The sequence below is a fragment of the Salvia miltiorrhiza genome, chromosome 2, assembly GCF_028751815.1.
Source record: "Salvia miltiorrhiza cultivar Shanhuang (shh) chromosome 2, IMPLAD_Smil_shh, whole genome shotgun sequence".
In the NCBI taxonomy this organism is placed as follows: Eukaryota; Viridiplantae; Streptophyta; class Magnoliopsida; order Lamiales; family Lamiaceae; genus Salvia; species Salvia miltiorrhiza.
In genome coordinates, this window is record NC_080388.1 from 8,931,858 (window position 1) to 8,952,144 (window position 20,287).

At 39.3% G+C, this 20,287-nt stretch overlaps 2 protein-coding genes across 3 annotated transcripts; one reads left to right on the forward strand and one right to left on the reverse strand.

Annotated features, from left to right (window-relative positions):
• The first annotated feature begins 4,959 nt into the window (after window positions 1–4,959).
• LOC131012942 (uncharacterized) lies at window positions 4,960–11,577 on the forward strand. 2 transcript variants are annotated; one of them, XM_057940917.1, is made up of 7 exons: window positions 4,960–5,388; window positions 5,503–5,556; window positions 9,951–10,194; window positions 10,264–10,393; window positions 10,481–10,804; window positions 10,893–11,000; window positions 11,079–11,577. In XM_057940917.1, exons 3-7 carry the CDS (start codon window positions 9,956–9,958, stop codon window positions 11,460–11,462), a joined length of 1,185 nt encoding a protein of 394 aa, XP_057796900.1. In that variant the 5' UTR covers window positions 4,960–5,388; window positions 5,503–5,556; window positions 9,951–9,955; the 3' UTR covers window positions 11,463–11,577. The 2 variants fall into 2 exon arrangements, with proteins under 2 accessions (XP_057796900.1, XP_057796899.1); XM_057940916.1 differs by lacking the exons at window positions 4,960–5,388; window positions 5,503–5,556; window positions 10,264–10,393; ... (1 more) ...; window positions 10,893–11,000; window positions 11,079–11,577 and adding exons at window positions 6,618–8,849; window positions 8,934–9,033; window positions 9,119–9,831 and having other exon boundaries at window positions 9,951–10,089.
• A 1,244-nt stretch (window positions 11,578–12,821) lies between these two features.
• LOC131012949 (NDR1/HIN1-like protein 26) lies at window positions 12,822–13,900 on the reverse strand. Its single transcript, XM_057940931.1, has one exon. The coding sequence runs from the start codon at window positions 13,688–13,690 to the stop codon at window positions 13,037–13,039; it is 654 nt and encodes a 217-aa protein (XP_057796914.1). The 5' UTR covers window positions 13,691–13,900; the 3' UTR covers window positions 12,822–13,036.
• Window positions 13,901–20,287: the final 6,387 nt, after the last annotated feature.

The window sequence follows — 20,287 nt, forward strand, 5'->3', positions numbered from 1 at the left end:
TTCATTTTGGAATAATAAAAATAAAAATTATTTATTAAAATAAAAATTCAAAAAATTAATTACACTTATCATTTTATCCATCACATACAAAATTTAAAAATTATTCATTGTTTTTTAATTGTGAAATCGAATTTTTGAGCTATAATTCACAACCAATAATATAACTAGTCGTGAATTCGAGTTTTAAAGCTTCAATTCACAACTAGAAATGATGTTGGTTGTGAATTCGAAATTTAAAGTTTGAATTCACAACTAACACTATTTCTAACTGTGAATTCAAGGTTTAAAACTCGAATTCACGACTAGCATTATTTCTAGTTGTGAATTCCAATTTTAAAATTTGAATTAATTCTCAACCAACACAAGCTGTTTAAAACTCAATTCCACAACTATTTATTGTGAATTCAAACTTTAAAGTTCGAATTCAAAACCAACACTATCGCTAGTTGTGAAGTTTTAAAAATAAAATTCACAACTAGAAACAGTGTTGTGAATTCGAGCTATAAAACTCGAATCACAACTAACACTAGCGATTCAGTTGTGAATTCATCGAATTGATTGTGAATTGAAGAACATTAACGGCACAAAACTCACCTCCACACCAATTGACAGCATGCAACCTCACATATTTGATTAAATCCACATCAATTTCTCTATCAGTTATTTTTTGTTTCTATTAATTAAATCAAATTGAATTTAATTTTTTCTCCCAAGTTTAACCGGATGGGATCCTCTATCCCACTATTTAGAGTATACCACCGTGTACCACTTTTAATTTATCTATTTTATAATTGTTATAAACTCTAATTAATATTTATTACTAAAAAATTGAAATTTTAAAAAAAATATATACCCTAACTTTGAATTAATGAACCCAAATAATCCATTATTAATTCAAATAAATATAAAACAAATAATTATAAAACCTAATAGGATGAGTGAACCCTTGTTAATTATCTTTTTATTATATTAAAGCATAAGAAATTAAAATTGAAGAAAATATAATTAAAAATTATAACAAATTAAAAATGGTATATGGTGGAACACACTAAAAAGTGGGACAGAGGATTTCATCTGAATTTTAACGTGTCTCGCATAAAATTTGGATTCTCGCAGATCCAAAAGTTTTGTATAAATCTTTTCTTCTTATTATTCATGTGAGCTACCAACCGTCATTTCCAATTACGACTAATTGGAAAACGCGTAAAATTTCGAGATCATTAGCCCAAAAATAGGAATAAGATTGAATTAGCTGAAAGTAGTCGAGCTTCGACTCGAAACAATAAACCTAAACATACCAAAAAAAGGAGCTTCACATCGACCAAAAAAGAATCGTATCAATAATAGTAACAACAATTAAAATTACATATACAATTATATACTCACCTTTAGTATCTATCTCTATGTGTGTGTGTGTGTGTCGGAGGAGGCGGCGCGGCAGAGAAGAAGATGGTGGAGAGAGAGAGAGAGCATAGCGGAAGAGGAAGAAGGCGTCTGATGAAATATAGTTTATTTTTTTTTATCATTTTGGGATGTCCACAAAAATTAGTCTATTTTTATTTTTGGCAAATTTCTATCACATGATGGGCCATCTTCTCCACTCACAATACAATTAATTATCATTATTAACATTACTTTTTAAGTGAGACCCTTTCTCCACTCATAATATACTAACCATTTTTATTAAAACCGTGTCGTCCCCTTCTAGCCTCTAAGACTATTTTTTGTGGATGAAGAGAGTATAGTTTAGCCCAACAAAAGTCAAAGTAGGCAGCCACGTAATCTCTCTTCTCGCCACTTCAACAAAAAATCAATTCAGTTCGGATATTTAGGCGGTATGGACATTCGTCCATTATACGCGCACAACTTTGTTTCTTCACAACTAAAGACTTCCAAAATCTTCCAAAAACGGACTTGTTCCTCAAAATCTATCAAAAATTATTATAAACCTTTAAAGATCTGAATTCATACCAAAAAGATGACACATAACATAAATTAAGCATAGAAATCATACTGAAACACTCAAAATATGCGTATAAAATAAGCCTAATTATCCTGGGAGGGCATAGTTCGGAAGAGAGCCCGTTTTTTGGCATGATATGCAGGTAGGGCATAATGCTGCTGCATTTCGCAAGAGAGGTATGGATATCAAACCAGAGGCATTTCGAGGCACGAAACAACCGAAATTGAAGACCAAAAGTCTGAAGTAAAAGTGGCCAAATGACTCAGGCTTTTGGCCAAAGTACCGCACGTAATCCAATTGCATTGGATGAAAGGTCCGAGGCAAAAGATAGCTCAACAGATTTACGCAGTAGGACTGACGTGTGGGCGCTTAATCAGTGCAGAAGGTGATGATCATCCATGAAGAGGTCGATCGATATGGTTAAACCTCTATCCTATCCATAAAGATTCGAATATGCAAGATTAGGCCTGAAGATATGGATGAATCGTGATGATGAAAGACTCCTTGCTCTAGGCGACTCTCTATGGGCTGGTCCTTCTAGAGCTCAGATCATGCCTATAAATACCTGAAGGCTTCACGCCAGATGGTACCATTGAGAGACCATGTTGTTGTGCTTGTAACTTCAAAAGATTGTGAGGAAAGTAAGAAGTCGCCCGTGTTGGGCATACTATCTTTATTTATGTTCATGTTTTGTGCGACACTTTTGGCCATAAATACAATTTCTAGGTTTTGGTTTTTATTTCAATTCAAGTATGTTTTCTAATATTTGTTTTACCTTTTTTTTTTCATTTATGCCTAGCTAAGTTTATTACTGATTTGAGCAAAATGATTTAAGCATGGACATTTGAACTCATAATAATTGCATGGATATGTTCCTGATGCAATAGGTTTGATTCAAACGATTGGGCAACTTGATTAATTAACTTATTACTAATTGGTTAAGGTGTTTTCAACACAAGTAAGCTTTGGGCATAAGACGAAAGGAATTTCAGCATCCAAAGAGTACAACTGGTGTTGGAGAGTCACGATCCATGGCCTTGCCCATTCAAGAGGTCGAAGGGTCTTTCTAAATCTTAATGCTTTTTTGGCATAACCCTTTCAAGAGAGAGGCCAATGTAGGGAGGTGTTATGGGCAGAACAATTAAATCCATTAACTGATAATTTTTGGACTTATACAGTGAAAGGAAAGATTGGGCTAAGGGCTTTAGCGTGCATGACTCGTGACAATAGGAGGCGTTATTGCTTTTGACCTATAACCAATTGATGTATGCATGTAGTGAATATGATTGCACCTATGATCGAGTAACGTTAATGTTTAATGAGTCAAGTCCAAGTCAAGTTTTTTTTTATCTTTTGATCAAATCAATTTACTATTTCAGTTCAATTTTCGTTATATATAGTTTTGCCCACGAGAGTATTCATAGCAGGTGAGAGAAATCAACCCTTTTGTAGTGACACCATAACCAAATAAATTACAATAAATTTCCTATGGATTCAACCCTAAACTTGTTGCTAACTAGTATAGCTGTGGGCACATGACACATTTATTTGCGTGAAGCTAAACGACGTCTTTGTGAAACGACCATATATATTATAGACTGCGTCATGGCACTCACAATAGCACACATACCTCATAAAGCACTTTGAAACACAAACTTTATTTACATATAATGAGGAATTTCAAGTTAGTCTATAAACATACACTAACAATATCCCCAGTAATTTGTCATTTATATAGATAAAACTAAACCAGAAAAATCAAGCAGTAACAACCAGGGACGGAGCCGGGGGGGGGGGGGGGGGGGCTAGAGCCCCCTCCCAAATTTTGAGTTTTTTTTTTAAATTTTTAATTTTAAAATATATATAGATATATGTTTATACCTATTATAAAATAATTTTGTTTTATAAAAGAGTATTTGGTTATTATATTCTCTCATATATACTTAATTTAAGGATAATTTTGTTATTTAAAACTATATAATCTATGAAATATTGTTTGTTATTATTACTATTATACTTGTCTTTTGATAAAAAATGCCTAATATGTATGAAATGCTAAAAAAAATTATAATGTATTGAAACTAATTTGTAATATATAGAAAATATATAATCTATGAACATGTTGTTTGTTATTATTATTATTATTATTATTATTATGCTTGCCTTTTAATAAAAAAATGTCTTAAATATACGGAATGTCCAAAAAAAGTTTTGTGATATATTGAAACTATATAATCTATGAAAATATTGTTCGTTATTATTAGTATTATGCTCGTATTTTAATAAAAAAATACCTTAAATATACAGAATGCCCAAAAAAAATTTCTCGGGGGCGGCAAGTTCAGCCCCCCCGAACTTAATTCCTGGCTCCGTCCCTGGTAACAAAGCTCATAAACTCCTCCTAATTTGTTCTGCTGACCTTTAAACAAAAAAAAAAAAAAAAACATGGAACGCATCATCTACTCTTCCTTTTTTGTCATATAAATTGTCAAAGAGGCCTCAAAATCATTCCTAATCTTTCTGTATAGGAACATCTTCAAAACCATGTGTTGGATCAAAACCTTGACAATATGATCAAGTATATAGCAAGAATAAGAATGTCGGAACATTAACTTATGCACAAATTAAGAACAATGTGCTGAAGCGGGCGCAGTGTTAGCAGCAACTGCATCATGTGTCGGGAACAGATGCAAACAAGAGAGCCATCGGATTATCTACATTTCGTAGGATTCATTACTTTTTATGCTGCCTTTTATAACTCGTTTCTTTTTATCATTTCGTGATAGAGTACTCAGCAATTTAATTGGTGTTATATGATGTAGTTGATGCGCCTTAAACCAGGGGGCTTAGCCCACTGGCCACCGGGTCCTCACTTAAGTGAAGTGACCCGGGTTCGATCCCTCTTGGTAGCGAATTGGAGATTGGAGATATAAGGTGGATTTGGTGAATGGAGAGATAAGGTGGTTCTTGGAGTGGATGGGGAACTAATTACACTACAAAAAAGCGCGTATTTACCGGCGAAAACTACCGGCGGCGATTTTGCCGTCGGTAGATAACGGCGGCAAGGCGGCGGCATTGCAGGCGACCCGAAATTTCGAAATTACCGGCCAGTTACCGACGGCAAACTCGCCGCCGGTATGTAACGGCGGCGTCGCCGTCGTTAATGTTAAAATACGCATTATTTAATTAAATTTATAGACTTAGCGGCGGCAAAATCCCCGCCGCTATATAGCGGCGGCATTTGCCGTCGGTAACCTTTAAAATATAGGGCAGCGGGTTTGCCCATTTTTTCAGTATCTGCGCCGCAACCAACCCCCCCACGCGAACAGAAACTACCCCCCCAGCCCCTCCCCTGCTGCTGCTGCTCTTCCTTCGCCGCCGCCTCCGCCGCCGCCGACCGCCGCCGACCGCCGCCGACCCAGCAGGTATCTCTCTCTCTCTCTCTCTCTCTCTCTAGATATATATATATATATATATATCTAATTAATTTTAATTATATATATATAATTATATAATTTCACTTATATTATTTATTGTAGTTCGACGACCTCGTTTCACCGCCTTCTTCACGACACCCACCGGAAACCACCACCGTACGCTCTCTAATTTATTTATTTAATTATTTAATTATGAATTTATTTATGTATTTAATTATATATTAATTAAATAGATTTAATTATTTGTTATATATAGTTAATTAATTTATAATAGATTTTGTTTATAATTAAATTATATGAAGCATGATTAATTTTAAATTATATTAATCCATTTAATATATGATGTTGTTAGTTAAATTTTAAATTATGAAGCATGATTAATTTTAAATTATATTAATTTTAATCAATTAGTTTAAGTTGTTTGTTAGAATAATTTATATATGTTGGATAATTTTGTTAAATTCAATGTTATGTGCTATGTGTTTATGAAATGTTATATTATTATATATATATATATATATATATATATATATATATATATATATATTGTGGGATAGATTTAATCAATTTCTTAAGGATCTTCTCCCTTTGGGATAGAAATTGATTATTTCTTAAGGATCTTCTCCCTACAAATGATTGTTTTTAATTTAATTACCATGATTTTTATTGCTTTTATTTGTATTGTATTATTGCTTCGACATTGGGGGGTCGGGTAGACCTAGTATAGCCTTAGTAAATTAGGACCACTATGGTCACTATAGTTGCTGGTAGAGTCGAGCACTTGGTAGTTAGGATAGTGGGGTTATGCTGTCGAAATTTTGTTAGATTTCAAGTAATTTATTATGTTTTATTTGTTTTTTTCAATTAGAATTTGCAAGAATGAGTGATAATCGTACGTGGATGTACGCGAGATACAATGATCGTACCGCATTTGAAACGGGGCTTGAGTTTTTCCTTGAGTGGGCGTTCAATCAAACGGCGTACACAGATGGACAAGGTAACATTAGGTGCCCGTGTAAGAAGTGCAAGAATCAAGCGTATTTAGATGTACCTACGGTCAGAGAACATGTTAGTAGGCGTGGATTTGTCCTGAATTACAAAGTTTGGGTTTGTCACGGGGAAGCACCGCTGTCTATGCCGAGAGAACATGCTATAATGAATGAGGATGATGGATTATATAATAACTACGAAAGGATGGTGCATGACCATGCTGGACCTAGTAATTATCAAGATCCTCCAAATCTGGAGCAGCCGCCCAATAATGACGCTCAACAGATTTATAATATGTTGGATGCAGCGGATACTCCATTGTACGCAGGATGTGACACGTACTCACAATTAAGTTGGATGACTCAATTCATGAGCATAAAGACTGAAAGCCACATGTCAGAGAGGACTTACAATCAGATGTCTTCGATGATGAAAGCTGCTTTACCAGAGGGTAACAACTGTCCAGAAGACTTCTATAGTACGAAAAGAAATCTACGTGGTTTGGGTTTGCCAGTAGAGAAGATCGATTGCTGTGTTAATAACTGCATGTTGTATTGGGGGGAAACTAGTGAGCTACATAGTTGTATGTTCTGTGACCAATCACGATATAAGGACAGCTTGCGTGCATCTGGGAGTCGCAGAAAGAAACAAGTGCCCGCTAAACAGATGCACTATTTTCCCTTGACGCCCCGATTGCAGAGATTGTTTGCATCTCCTGCAACTGCTGAACATATGCGGTGGCATGCGACCTCCACAGACGATGGGATAATGCGCCACCCGGCCGACTCTCCGGCATGGAAACATTTGAATTCAGTCTTTCCTGGATTCGCCGATGAGATTAGAAATGTGAGGTTGGGCCTCTCTACAGATGGTTTTGCCCCATTTGCACAATCAGGGCGTCAATATTCTTCTTGGCCAGTTATTGTCACGCCGTATAACCTGCCTCCGTGGTTGTGCATGAAAGAACAATTCATGTTCCTCACAGTCCTCGTGCCTGGCCCATCAAACCCAAAGATGAAGTTGGACGTATTCTTACAGCCATTGATACACGAGTTAAAATCTCTGTGGGAGGTTGGTGTGAACACTTACGACATATCGTTGAAGCAAAATTTCCAGATGCGAGCAGCTCTGATATGGACTATCAGTGATTTTCCAGCGTACGCTATGTTGTCTGGGTGGGGTACAGCTGGGAAATTGGCATGTCCACATTGCATGGAGAATACAGAAGCATTCACTTTGCCGATGAGTGGAAAACAATCGTGGTTTGATAATCATCGGAAGTTCTTACCTCCTAACCATGTGTTTAGGAGAAACAAAACTTCATTCTTGAGGAATAAGACATGCAATGTTGGTCCACCAGAACAAAGATCAGGAATACAAATCTTGAATCAAATCGAGGGGTTAGGCTTCGTGAAGGTTACCGAAGACTTCGATGGCAGGAACGCTCAACTCGCCAAATATCAAGATGTAGGGTGGAAAAAGAAAAGCATATTTTGGGATCTACCCTATTGGAGATATCTTTTGATTCGACATAATCTGGATGTTATGCACATTGAGAAAAATGTGTTTGATAACGTGTTTAATACTGTCCTGAATGTGAAGGGGAAGACAAAAGATACAGAAAAATCTAGAGAAGAATTGAACACCTTCTGCAAGCGGAAAGAGTTGAAGAAAGTGGATGGAACTCGAGGGTATCCGAAAGCATGTTATACGCTTGACAGGGAAGAGAAGAAGATCTTACTCCAATGGATCAAGAGTCTTAAGTTTCCCGATGGGTACGTGTCAAATATTAGTAGATGCGTTGACATGAACGCCCTGAAGATGCACAACATGAAAAGTCACGACTGTCACGTGTTCATGCAAATCCTTCTGCCTGTTGCATTTAAAGAACTTCTTCCTAAGAATGTTTGGGAGGCAATTACAGAGTTAAGTTTCTTCTTCAGAGAATTAACATCCCGCAACGTGGCCATATATGACATGAGAATACTGAGTGAGAAGATAGCTGTTACTCTTTGCAAACTTGAGCGTATCTTCCCGCCTAGTTTATTTGATTCAATGGAGCACCTACCAGTTCATTTGGCAGATGAGGCACGATTGGCTGGTCCAGTGCAATATCGGTGGATGTATCCTTTTGAAAGATATTTGAGGACATTAAAAAATCATATAAAGAACAAAGCCAAGGTTGAGGCGTCCATCGCCAATGCATACTTACATGCAGAAATGTCAACCTTCTCTTCGTTTTACTTTGAAGATCAAATATCTACAAAGTGGACAACTTTGCCTCGCAATATTGAGATGCCCGTTGCTGAAAATGATGATCCTCTTTGTCTCGCCATATTCAAACCTATTGGGCGTTCACTTGGCCGAGGGACGAAGAGATACATGGATGAGCGCGAATGGCATGCTGCACACATGTATATTTTGAGCAATTGTGCAGAGGTTGCAGAGACATATAGCAAGTGAGTATTCTCGTTCAATTTACGTATAAGAAGTGTTCATCATATATAGGTGTTAACATATTTATTTGATTCTTTGTATCCAAGGATCTTCAAGGAGGAAAAACGATATGCAAATCCTTACATGACTGATGCAGAGTTTGAAGTCGCGTTTCACAACGAGTTTATTCTGTGGTTTAACCATTACGTAAGAGACGATAAATTTATGTTAAATATACATTTACTTACTCTAAAATTGGCTAGCAAACTTAAATGATATTTGTGTGAAACAGGTTTGTCGTCCTTGTAACGACGAGTTGAACCCTTATATTAGGTCGCTTGCAGCTGGACCATTAAGGGAGATTGAAACATACTCCGGCTATTTCGTGAATGGCTACAGGTTTCACACAACTGATCATGATAGAGAGAGTGCGACTGTGAACAGTGGCGTTTGCATAAAAGGTTCGGTCTATGGTAGTGATAGAGATGTGCTAGACTTTTATGGGCGTCTGCAAGAGGTTTACGTGCTGGAGTATCCGGGGTATCCAATTAAGCAGACAGTCTTGTTCAACTGTGAATGGTTTGATTTGTCGGCTCAGGGAACTTCTATTGATACAGACTTCAAGTTAGTTTCACTGAACCACACACGAAGATATAGGAAGTATGATCCCTTTGTTTTGGCGAGTCAAGTAGTTCAAGTGTTTTACTGTCCCTATCCCAGTACGAACCAATCAAAGAAAAATTGGTGGTCAGCATGCAAAGTCAACGCAAGATCTAAGGTTGAAGTGTCTACTGCAGCATCTACATCAACATTAGATCAACCATTTCAAGAAGAAGTGGTTACTATTATGCCTACTCACACAAGTGTAGGCATTGAACAACCACTTCTCCTTCATCCCCTCGGTGGAGTCGTTGAGATTGAAGATGACGATGAAGCAGAAGACGATGATTCCCCGTTGACATCTAACGATAGTGATGATGATAGTAGTGATGCTTATGAATAAATGTAAATGCACATTTTGGTTGAATTTGATTGCAAATTTGTTATGTTTATGTTTATGTTTGTTAGTTACTGTTAATGTTACGTTTCGTGAAAGCGTTTGTTAATTTAATTGTATGCAACAGGCATCATGTCTACCTCTCGAGGTTTGTTGGGATTTGGGAGGCAATCTGGCGTTAATGCGCCAGAAGCTACAGCAGATACATCTGATGGGTCTGGGACGCATATTTCTGGGACTCCCGAGACTCCCAATGCTTCTAGTAGTTCACGGGCTAGAAGGCCTAGGGGCCCTACAGCTGCCGCTATCAGAGAGAGAGAGGTTAAGGCACCTGATGGGAGGACGGTATTTCAGAGGCATCCTGAGACTGGGTAAGTACATTAGTTAAAATTACTGTTTCTCGTACACCATGATTAAGTGACAAAATTACTTGTACACAGTGTTTTGTTGGAGCCCACTGGCCTGTCCAAAGCTTGCACGTGCACATTTAAGATGTTTGAAAACACAGGCGGGTACACATGGAAGTTGACGCCCCCGGCGATGAAGGATAAATTTTTTGATGAATTACAGGTACAATTAAATTTATAATACATATAAATATATCATATTAAATTGTTAAAATGTTTGATATTAAATTAATTCTCTTTCTTTCAACAGAAAGAGTTTACGTGGAAGCCCGAGGATGAGCATGACGTGAGGATCATGTGGGAGACAAAAGCCCGCAAAAGGTACTCCGACATGATGAGCGACTACAAGTCAACTCTCAAGCAGTGTATCAGCCAAGGGAGAGAGATGTCTAGGCCCGTCTGGATGACTCCCGATTTCTGGACTGGACTCCGGGATTACTGGCATCAGCCCGAGGTTGAGGCTGTTTCAACTCGAGCTCGTGCCAACCGGATGTCCGAGCCCGATGGGGAGGGTACAGGGATCAGTAGGCACGTGGGCGGGTCCCAGTCGACTCGTATCCTGCAGCAGTATATGGTATGTAATTAACAAATAATTAAGTATATAAATTAAATTAATATATTGACTAATATAACTTATTTATCTTATATAAATGCATATACAGAGCTTGGATCCTGGTACTCCCCAGGATGCACCGAACTATGCCACCTTCCTCCGCCTCCACACGTACGCCGACGGAAGTTATACGTCGGAGAGAGATGCTAGAATTGACGTAAGTGTTTAAGTTTATTCAAATATTTAGTGAATGTATTTATTTTCTAACAATTATGCATTGTTATGTATGTATTAGGCCGAGGTTCATCGACTGGCCGCTGCCACAGGACGACAGGAGCGGCTAGACGAGGTGTATTTGGAGGTGGTGCAAATTGATAGGTCACGGATCTACGGCGTCGGGAGTGCCGGGCAGAGTCAGGCTAGTAGGGGGTCTATCCGCAGCACGGGCACTTCTGCGGTGTCTCAGCAGCTTTATGAGACACGGATCTCCACGCTGGAGGAGCGATTGGCGGCAGAGCAAGCACAACGCCAACAGATAGAGGAGCGCATGGCGGCAGAGCAAGCAGAACGCCAACAGATGCAGGACCGCGTGGCTCAATTGGAGGCGTTTATGATGATGTATAAGGCTCCGCCACCTCCACACCCTGATGCCGATGATGATGATGATGATGATGCTTAGACTTATGTTTATGTTTTCAAACAAAATTACATTTGCACTTTCTTTTCAAATTTATGTTTTATTGAACTATATATTTCAAGTGCTTTAATTATTAAAACTATAAATGTTTTATATATTTATGGCAATGATGATGATGATTGCATTTAACATAAACAAATAAATTCAAATCACATTATAATAACCAAATTAAAACACTTTTGGTGTATTAATGTTAAAAAAAAAAAAAAAATTAATTAATTAATTAATTAATTATTAAATATTAATTAAATATTTTACCGACGATAAAAATAAGGACCGAAACGAACTCGCTCACTAATTAACAACATATTTAAGGTATTATCTCCACATATTCAAAGATTATAATTATATGAGTGAGTATATAGCATTTAAATGAATTAATAGATGTAGATATATCAATAATACGAGTGTTCTGTACTGGTGATCACTCGAAAAGAATTTCAAAGTTAAGCGTGCTTGACACATAGCACAAGCAAGATGGGTGACCCACTGGGAAGTCGGGTCGCCGACTGGGAAGTTCGTCTAAAGTATGCAATACCGTATAAATACGGAAATAAATTGTGGATATACAATATACAATAAAATAAATAAATAAATAAAATAAAATAAAATAAAATAAAAATATAAAATAAAAACTATTACCGTGGGCAAAACGCCGTCGGTAGTTACCGACGGCAATTTCCCCTCGGTAAATACCCGGCCATCCTCCGGCGTGAACCACCGGCCGGCGGTAGATTTTTACCGACGGCGATTCGCCGCCGCTAGTTAGCGGCGGTACTCGCCGTCGGTAGTTTTCCGGCAGGGTCAGCCGGACTCCGGTGGCTCTCTACCGACGGCAAGATAGCCCTCGGTAACTAGCGGCGGTGTCTGCCGCCGCTATTTCTCCGGCTAGGCTCCGCCGTTTAACGGCGACAATTCCGGCGGCAGCGCCGCCGTTAACTGCCGACGGCGGATGTTCGCCGCCGTTATTGTCGTTGCCGACGAACCGTTTAGCGGCGGGAGATTGCCGCCGTTATCGCCGCCGGTAACACTATTTACCGGCGGCCGTCTTTTTTTACCGACGGCATTTAGCCGTCGGTAATCAGCGCTTTTTTTGTAGTGTTACTAACATCTAACATGACTTTGCCCGATAAAAAAAAAAGAAGTTGATGCGCCTTAACGCTGGGTATCTCCAGTCATTGCCCTTATTATAATTACATCCTTGCTTTGATGCTTAGGTGATTAAATAAATCCAACGTAATCCATGCAAGAATCTAGCAAGTGATTCATCATTCCCTTAGCGAATTCTGATTTTTTGAAAGATAAACACAAAACTTAGGAATATTGAAAAAAAAAATACGAAAATTGAAGACACAAACTATACTTATACCTTTAAATTAACAAATACCTAGAAATTTAAGATGTACGTACAATAAATATGTCCCTACTTGACAACACAAATTAATTACTATGAATACATTTTAAATTGAATCCAGTAACCCAAAACAAAACAACAATAACAACAATAATTCAAAATCCGAATTGAAAAAAGCGGAGAACATTACACTAGTCCAATACTAGTTGAAGTAAACCGGACATCTCTTGTCACTGTAACTCCGCAATATCGAACCGTCCGGTCCAACACGAACCGGACAATTCGCATGCATCCTATGCCGCTTGCTGTCCCAACTCGAGATCTTGAACCGGATAACCGACGTGATCTGAACCGTGAAAACCGCTTCCCCTCGCGCCCGGTCCGCAGCGATCTGCTCCCACGCCCGGCCGGTCGCGTTCAGGGCGGCGCCGCCCAGCGCTCCGGCGATCACCGTCGTGTTCTTCGGCTCCTGGTAGAACGGATAGAGCACCTGCGCGCCGCCCAGCCTCTGGTCGTCCTGGTAGAACACCGCCACCTCCACCGAGTCGTAGTAGACGCCGATGTTCTGGTTCGAGTTCCGGGCCGTGACGTTGTAGAATATGAAGGAGTTTCCGGCCGGGATGGAGAAGCCCTCGACGAAGAAGCGGGGGCGGTGGGGGCGGAGGCTGAGCCACAGGATGAAGGAGATGATGCCGATGAGGAAGAGGAGGCCTAAGACGACGGCGCAGATGAGCTTCGAGACGCGGGTGGTGAGGCTCTCCTTCACGCGGTGGACGTAGTAGCGGGCCGTGTGGTGCCGCTTCATGGGCCGCTCCTCCGCCGTGGGATGGGCAGGAACTCGGCCTTCGGACCACATCTTTTTTTCTTTTTTCTTTTTCTTTTCTGCGGTGGTGGCGGTGGCAGTGGCAGTGGTGGTGGCGGTGATGAAAGTGAAGATTGTAGTTTGTTTGTTGTTGGATTTTGTAATTGGGATAAAGAGAATTTTTTGAGGGAATGTTTGTGTTGATTGATTTGATGAGTGTGCATGGAAAGAAAGGAATCTAGCGATTTGGTTTAGATGTGTTTGATGAGATGGAAGGTAGGTTGCTTGGGAGCTAAGGTTGAACTATTGCATGTGACAAACCCTAAATCAAAGTAGTTAGAAAAGAAATGTTTGAGGTGGAGAAGGTATATGATTCCGATGACTTGTATACGGTAAGCATGCATGTGCGATACTAAAATAAATACAGTGATTTCTCCACTTTTTTTTGTAGATCAATAACTAAAAGTTTAGTTCTAGCAATTATATATTAATTCAAGGATTTTGGTTTTTGGTAAATTGAGTATGATCTTTGAAATAACGTATACTTGTGTAATATTAATTCCTGTATGAAATTGGTAAATGTGAAATTGTAAGATTTTAATAAATTAACTATAAATAGTTAAATATATAGCTTAGTATATTTACCAATATATAATATATATATATATATATATATATATATATATATATATATAGGAGAGGGCTATAATAAAAACACTCTTAAGTGTATAAAATATAAATGATTTTCAGCCCTTAGATCATCAAGATCTACGGTTGACTCCTGAATTAAGAGTCTGATCGTTAAGAATAAAAATTCAGTTGTTAAAATGATTAACGATCAATTTGAGTGATCGTTATTTGGATGATTGTTCCGTTTTTTAACGATCAAATTTTCAGTCATTATAAATATCGATTTTGGTCGTATATTTTCATTATTTAACATTTTTAGCGACAAAATTTATAAATATCGAATTTTGGCCAGAGAAAAGAAACTGATCAAGAATGATCAACGTTGGAACTTAGCTTCCATGAAAATAACTAACTTAATAATCGTTGCGCTAACAGACTTACTCAGCTGATCACTAACTCTCGCTTTATAAACTTAGGTTGCTGATAATCTTTCCACAACTGACAACTTGACTTAGTCAGTTCATAATTTCCTCTCAGGGTGCGTTCTCTTTGTGGGAAAAGGATGGAAAATAAATAATTTTTCTTATTTTTCATCTTTTTCATGTGTTCTCTTTGTTAGCAAATTTTCTCCGGGCACGAGGGAAAATTTTCCCGGGCAGCCCCTTTTTCCACATTTTCATCCCAAATCATGATAATATTATCATGACCTGCAGGTGTGATAAAATTTTCCCATGATGTATATTTTTTTGATCTTCCAATTTTGCCCTTAACACTAGGAATGTCAGTGAGTGAGTCTTATTCGGATCGAAACTATTAATTTTTTTTCTTTAATTTTACTCCCAATGATAGTGAGAGTCTGAAACCTGCGTGGAGAGTTTATACACGTGGAGCGCATAATGTGGTTAATTATTAGTTTTGAGTTATTCAGTATTTTTCTTTTAATTATTTAAAGTCAGTTTGGGCTTAAGTGTTTGGGCTGTGTTCCAGCACGGGCTTTTAGTTTAATTAAAATCAGTCTGGGCTTAAGTGCATGGGCTGTGTTCCAGCATGAGCCTTTAGGGTTTTCTTATTTAAGTTAGATTAGTTTTGTCTGGAGCGTATCCAGAGATTAAGGGAATTAGGGACAGCACCTCGTGAAAGAAGTTCTTTATATTATTCATGAGTATTTCTATTCAATCATCTTACCTCTATCAATTTGGTGCGGTGAACGTGGAATCGAAAGATGGTGGTGACAACCCGCAGCGCAGAATCTCGTCTGGATCAGATAAAGAAAGTGGTTGAAGAGTTGAGCGGCGCGTTTCACATATTGGAAGCAAAACAAGATGCAGCGGCATCAGATCAAAAAGTGCTGCTTACCAAGATGGACGCCATATTGGCAAAGCTATTCATCGATGGGTCTTTCAAGGGTGACTCCAGCGACATGAGCCATGACTTGATAAAAAACACACCACCATCAGCGACACCAGTGCAGAAGATGGATTTGCCCAGTTTTGATGGCCCCGACTCTCGAGCATGGCTGACACGAGTGGAGCAATATTTTCTGGTTCATGAGACACCCGAAAATCAGAAGTTGAAACTTGCCATGATCGCGATGGCGGGCCCAGCGATGTCATGCTATCAGTTGTTGAGGAGGAGAATTCCTCAAATTGATTGGCCAACATTTACAGAGGAATTGTTGATCCGTTTTGGCGACGAATCAATTTTGAATATCTACGAATCCTTAGCCTCGGTCAAGCAAACGGGCTCATTGGAGGATTACATAGCAGCCTTCGAAAATCGAGTTTCCCAGATTCCAGACTTCTCAGATATCCATTATATGGGATTTTTCCTAAGCGGGTTGAAGAGAGAATTGCGCACACAGATATAGGATACAGTCATTAAGGATTATTCAGCGGCTATACAAACTGCTCGGAAATTGGATCATGCTACACCGTTTGCTACAACTTCTTCGTGTCCTATTTCTACTTCGAGTAACTTCTCCCGGCCAGTATACAGCCCGCGCCCGCCCTTGAGCACTACAGCCAGACCATATGCGCGGACAAGTAACTCGTCGATTGGTTCATCGGCTTCCTTTACTCCGAAAAACCCGCAAAATTTTTGGCAGCTGGCACATACTTTCGGTGCGGGCAGAGATATAGCCCAACGCATAGCTGTCCGCCCAAAACTTTGAATGTCTTGATTGGAGAGGAATCAGACGAACCTCTCGATGACTCCCCTGTACTCGAGAACCAAACACCGAAGGTAGAGGCGGATGAATCGGCTGATATGCAACTATCTGTAGTTACCACTTTTGGTTTCGACGGCCCGCAAACAATGAAATTGGTGGGTGAGGTCGAGGGTCGCCGACTAGTGGTGATGGTCGATAGTGGAGCCACCCATTGCTTTATTTCAGAGAGAACAGTAGAGGAGTTGAATTGGCCAGTGCAAAAGGCAACCGCATTTTCTGTTGTTCTGGGAGACGGCTCACGAGTAAATACTAGCGGGATATGTAAGGATTTTCCCCTTGTTTTGAATTCTAAACTATATCCTATATCGGGTTATGTGTTTTCCTTGAGCAGCGTGGATATCATATTGGGAGTTTCTTGGCTCGCCACCTTAGGCGAGGTTAAGGCTAACTGGGCTAAAATATCGATGCAATTCACCTTGCATGGACGACAGCAGAAACTAGTGGGGAATCCTTCATTATCTCGTTGAGTCTGTGAACGGCGACAACTGCAGTCTTGGAAAAATGGGACATGTGTTGGTGGTTATGGTCGATGTCGGGTAGATCAGTATTAGACCAATTCAGAATATCGGAGGGTCTCTCAGATGCAAAACGGGCAGATCTGTCCGCTATCATTTCATCTTTTCCAACAGTCTCCAGGCTGCCGACCGGACTGCCACCGTCACGGGCACAAGACCACCATATTGAGTTGCAGCCTGGCACACAACCCGTATCGGTACGCCCGTACCGATATAATCACGCTCAAAAAGATGAGATGGAGCGCCTTGTCGCAGAGATGCTTGCTGTAGGAATTATACAGCCTAGTTACAGCCCGTATTCTAGCCCGGTGACTTTCGGGCCGAACCGCCGGGCCTAGTTGGCCCATGGCAGCCCTAAGTTATATTGCATTGTGTAACATCTATAATTAAGATCATGTTGTGCTCGACGATCCAGAAGATCACATGGATATATGTTATAGAATAATGTAAGTTCACATTCTAAATAGATTTGAACAATCTATTGGTAATAACTGAAGTATCTAAGTTGTGAATTTAGCTTGTCTTGGCTAAATGTAGATATTTGTGCGGCTATAGCACTGAACCTAAATTCATAGTGAGATAAGTTCTAAATGGATAACGATATTTAAAACAAGATCTCGGAAAATCATTACTCCATACGTCCCTAAAAATTATGGTCCAAAGGAGATGACACAGGTTTTAGGAAAAAGTGTGTAGTTGTGTTTTGAGTGAACATTGGGTCTTTTTGTAAATAGCGAGTGGGAAAGTTTGTGGGGTCATTTTAAAATAAGGAAACAATTTTCAAGGATGTATCATATTCGTAATAAGACCACAATTTTCAGGGGTACCGGGAGTATTTCTTAATTTATATTAATAATATTGTGCATATAAGGTTTTATTACACACTACTTCGATTTATCATGGTGGGGATAATTATAATCCAATATTCTTCGATATTTAGGGCAGTTGTAATTTAATATCAAGAAGTGTTGTTATTTTATTATATAAAATCGTGTCTTGGAGAGTTAAGTTGATGATGACCCCGTGAGGTGCTCATAAGGTTTATTATAGGGCAACGGTGCAAATAGGCCCCTGAACTTGACACCCTTTGAGCGTTTACCCCCCCCCCCACAGGATCGGTCAAGGAGCGTTGACCTCCCTGAACTCCTGAAAAAAGGAGCAATTAAACCCCTTCGTGTAACGGAGGTCAAACATCGTTCGCTCTCTCTCTCTCCCTCTCTCTCTCTCTCTGCGAGCTCTACCGTCGCCTGATTAGTCCAACCACCGTCGAGGCCGCGCCTCGCCTCTGAAATCCGGCGCCCCTCGATCTCTCTTCACCTCGCATCTCCATTGATTCCTTTCAACAAGACAAAGATCGAGCCCTAGCTTTTCCCTTAATTTCGAGACGCACAAGGTCGGTCTCTTCTCCCGTTTAAATCCCCCGGCGAGGTTCTAAGATTCTGGTGACTGATTGTCGCCGTTCGTTCTCCTCCCTCTCAAAACAATGAAGGAGCAGAAGAAGCCCTAATCTTTCTCACCATTAAAACCACTGCCGCCGCTGTTGCTGGAGGCCCGGCGAGAGGTCATTGTTCTATGTCTGCTCTTCTGTCTGAAGGACCAGCGAAGTCGCGCCTCACTTCACCTCTTCCTTGTTTCTCTCTCTTCGTCCCAACCGAGATCTTAATTCCTCTCAAACAGTGCCGCCGCCGCAGCTGTTCCAAAGATCAGCGAGGTCTCACCTCATCAGTTGGCGTACGTTCTCTCCGGTTAGTCTCCGCGAGTCGTCATCATCGCTGGGATTCTCCTCCGCTTCCATCTGGCGAGAAACAGACTCGCAGGTCGCCGCTGCCGCCGCATGTCTCTCCTGAAGGCTCGCCATTGTCGGTGGTTCTTCCGCCTTTGACGGTCACATTGCAGTCATCCTTCGATGCCACCCCAGCTTCGGCGGCTCCTCCGCCTTTGAGCGAACGGCGTCTGGCCTCCGTTACACGGAGGGGTTTAATTGCTCCTTTTTTTCAGGAGTTCAGGGAGGTCAACGCTCCTTGACCGATCCTGGGGGGGTAAACGCTCAAAGGTAGGGGTGAGCAAAAAATCCGAAACCGAACAACCGAACCGATCCAAACCGAAATTTTAAAATATGGTTCGGTTTTTTCGGTTTTTCGGTTCGGTTCGGTTTTTTTTTCTATAAAATTTCGGTTTTTCGGTTCGGATTTTTTAAAACGGAACAAAACCGAAAAACCGAATTATATTTATAATATATAAATATATATATATAAATAATATTTTAATTATAATTTTATAATATCTAACTTCTAATATTTTTTTAATTTTATAGTTTTTTTTGGAATTTTCGGTTTTTTTTTCGAAAATTTCGGTTTTTTCGGTTTTTTCTCGAAATTTTTGGTTTTCTTCGGATTAATTCGGTTTTTCGGTTCGGTTCGGTTTTAATTATAAAAATTTCGGTTAATTCGGTTCGGTTTGTTCGGTTAATTCGGTTCGGTTCGGTTTTTTTTTTAAACCGAACTAAAATATGGTTTGGTTTGGTTTTAGCAAAAACCGAACCATATAACTGAATGCTCACCCCTACTCAAAGGGTGTCAAGTTCAGGGGCCTATTTGCACCTTTACCCTTTATTATATTAGAACTCGACTGATTGGAATTAACTCCAGGTACAATAATTATGTTAGAACAATTATACTCTTTGGGCGTGTTTGCTTTGAGGTATAAGGGAGAGATAAACTACATTTACCACCTTATACTTCGTCTGCTTTGATGTATAAAAAAATTCGGGCAGATTGTATAATTTTTCGAGCAGCCCCTTATCCCTTGGGAAATGGATAATTTTATACCTAAGAAATGGTGGTATAATTTTATACCACTTTATAAGGAGTGAATAAATATATTATCCTTCAAACCAAATAAGATATAACAGATGTGGTCCCCACTTTAAGTGATAAATTTATACCTGATCATTATATTATCCCTCCATTTAGAGGGATAAAAAGCAAACACACCCTTAGATAATCGATTAATTAATTATAGTTATCAGGAAGCTTAAATTAATGAATAGACATGCTCTATCTTAAATACGGTAATAATTTAATGAAAATGAGTCATATTCCTATTTTTGATTTCCTCGAGCGAAAAGCCTTCCCCACTATTAATAAAATGCGATATCTCTTACTGAAAGGGGGAGCTAGGGAGCAGCGTAAAAGCACTATCTTCCAAGGGTTCTTTCCTTTCAAATCTAAATAGATAGTGTAATATTAATTCTTTAATTTAAGTTAGGATCAACTTAAA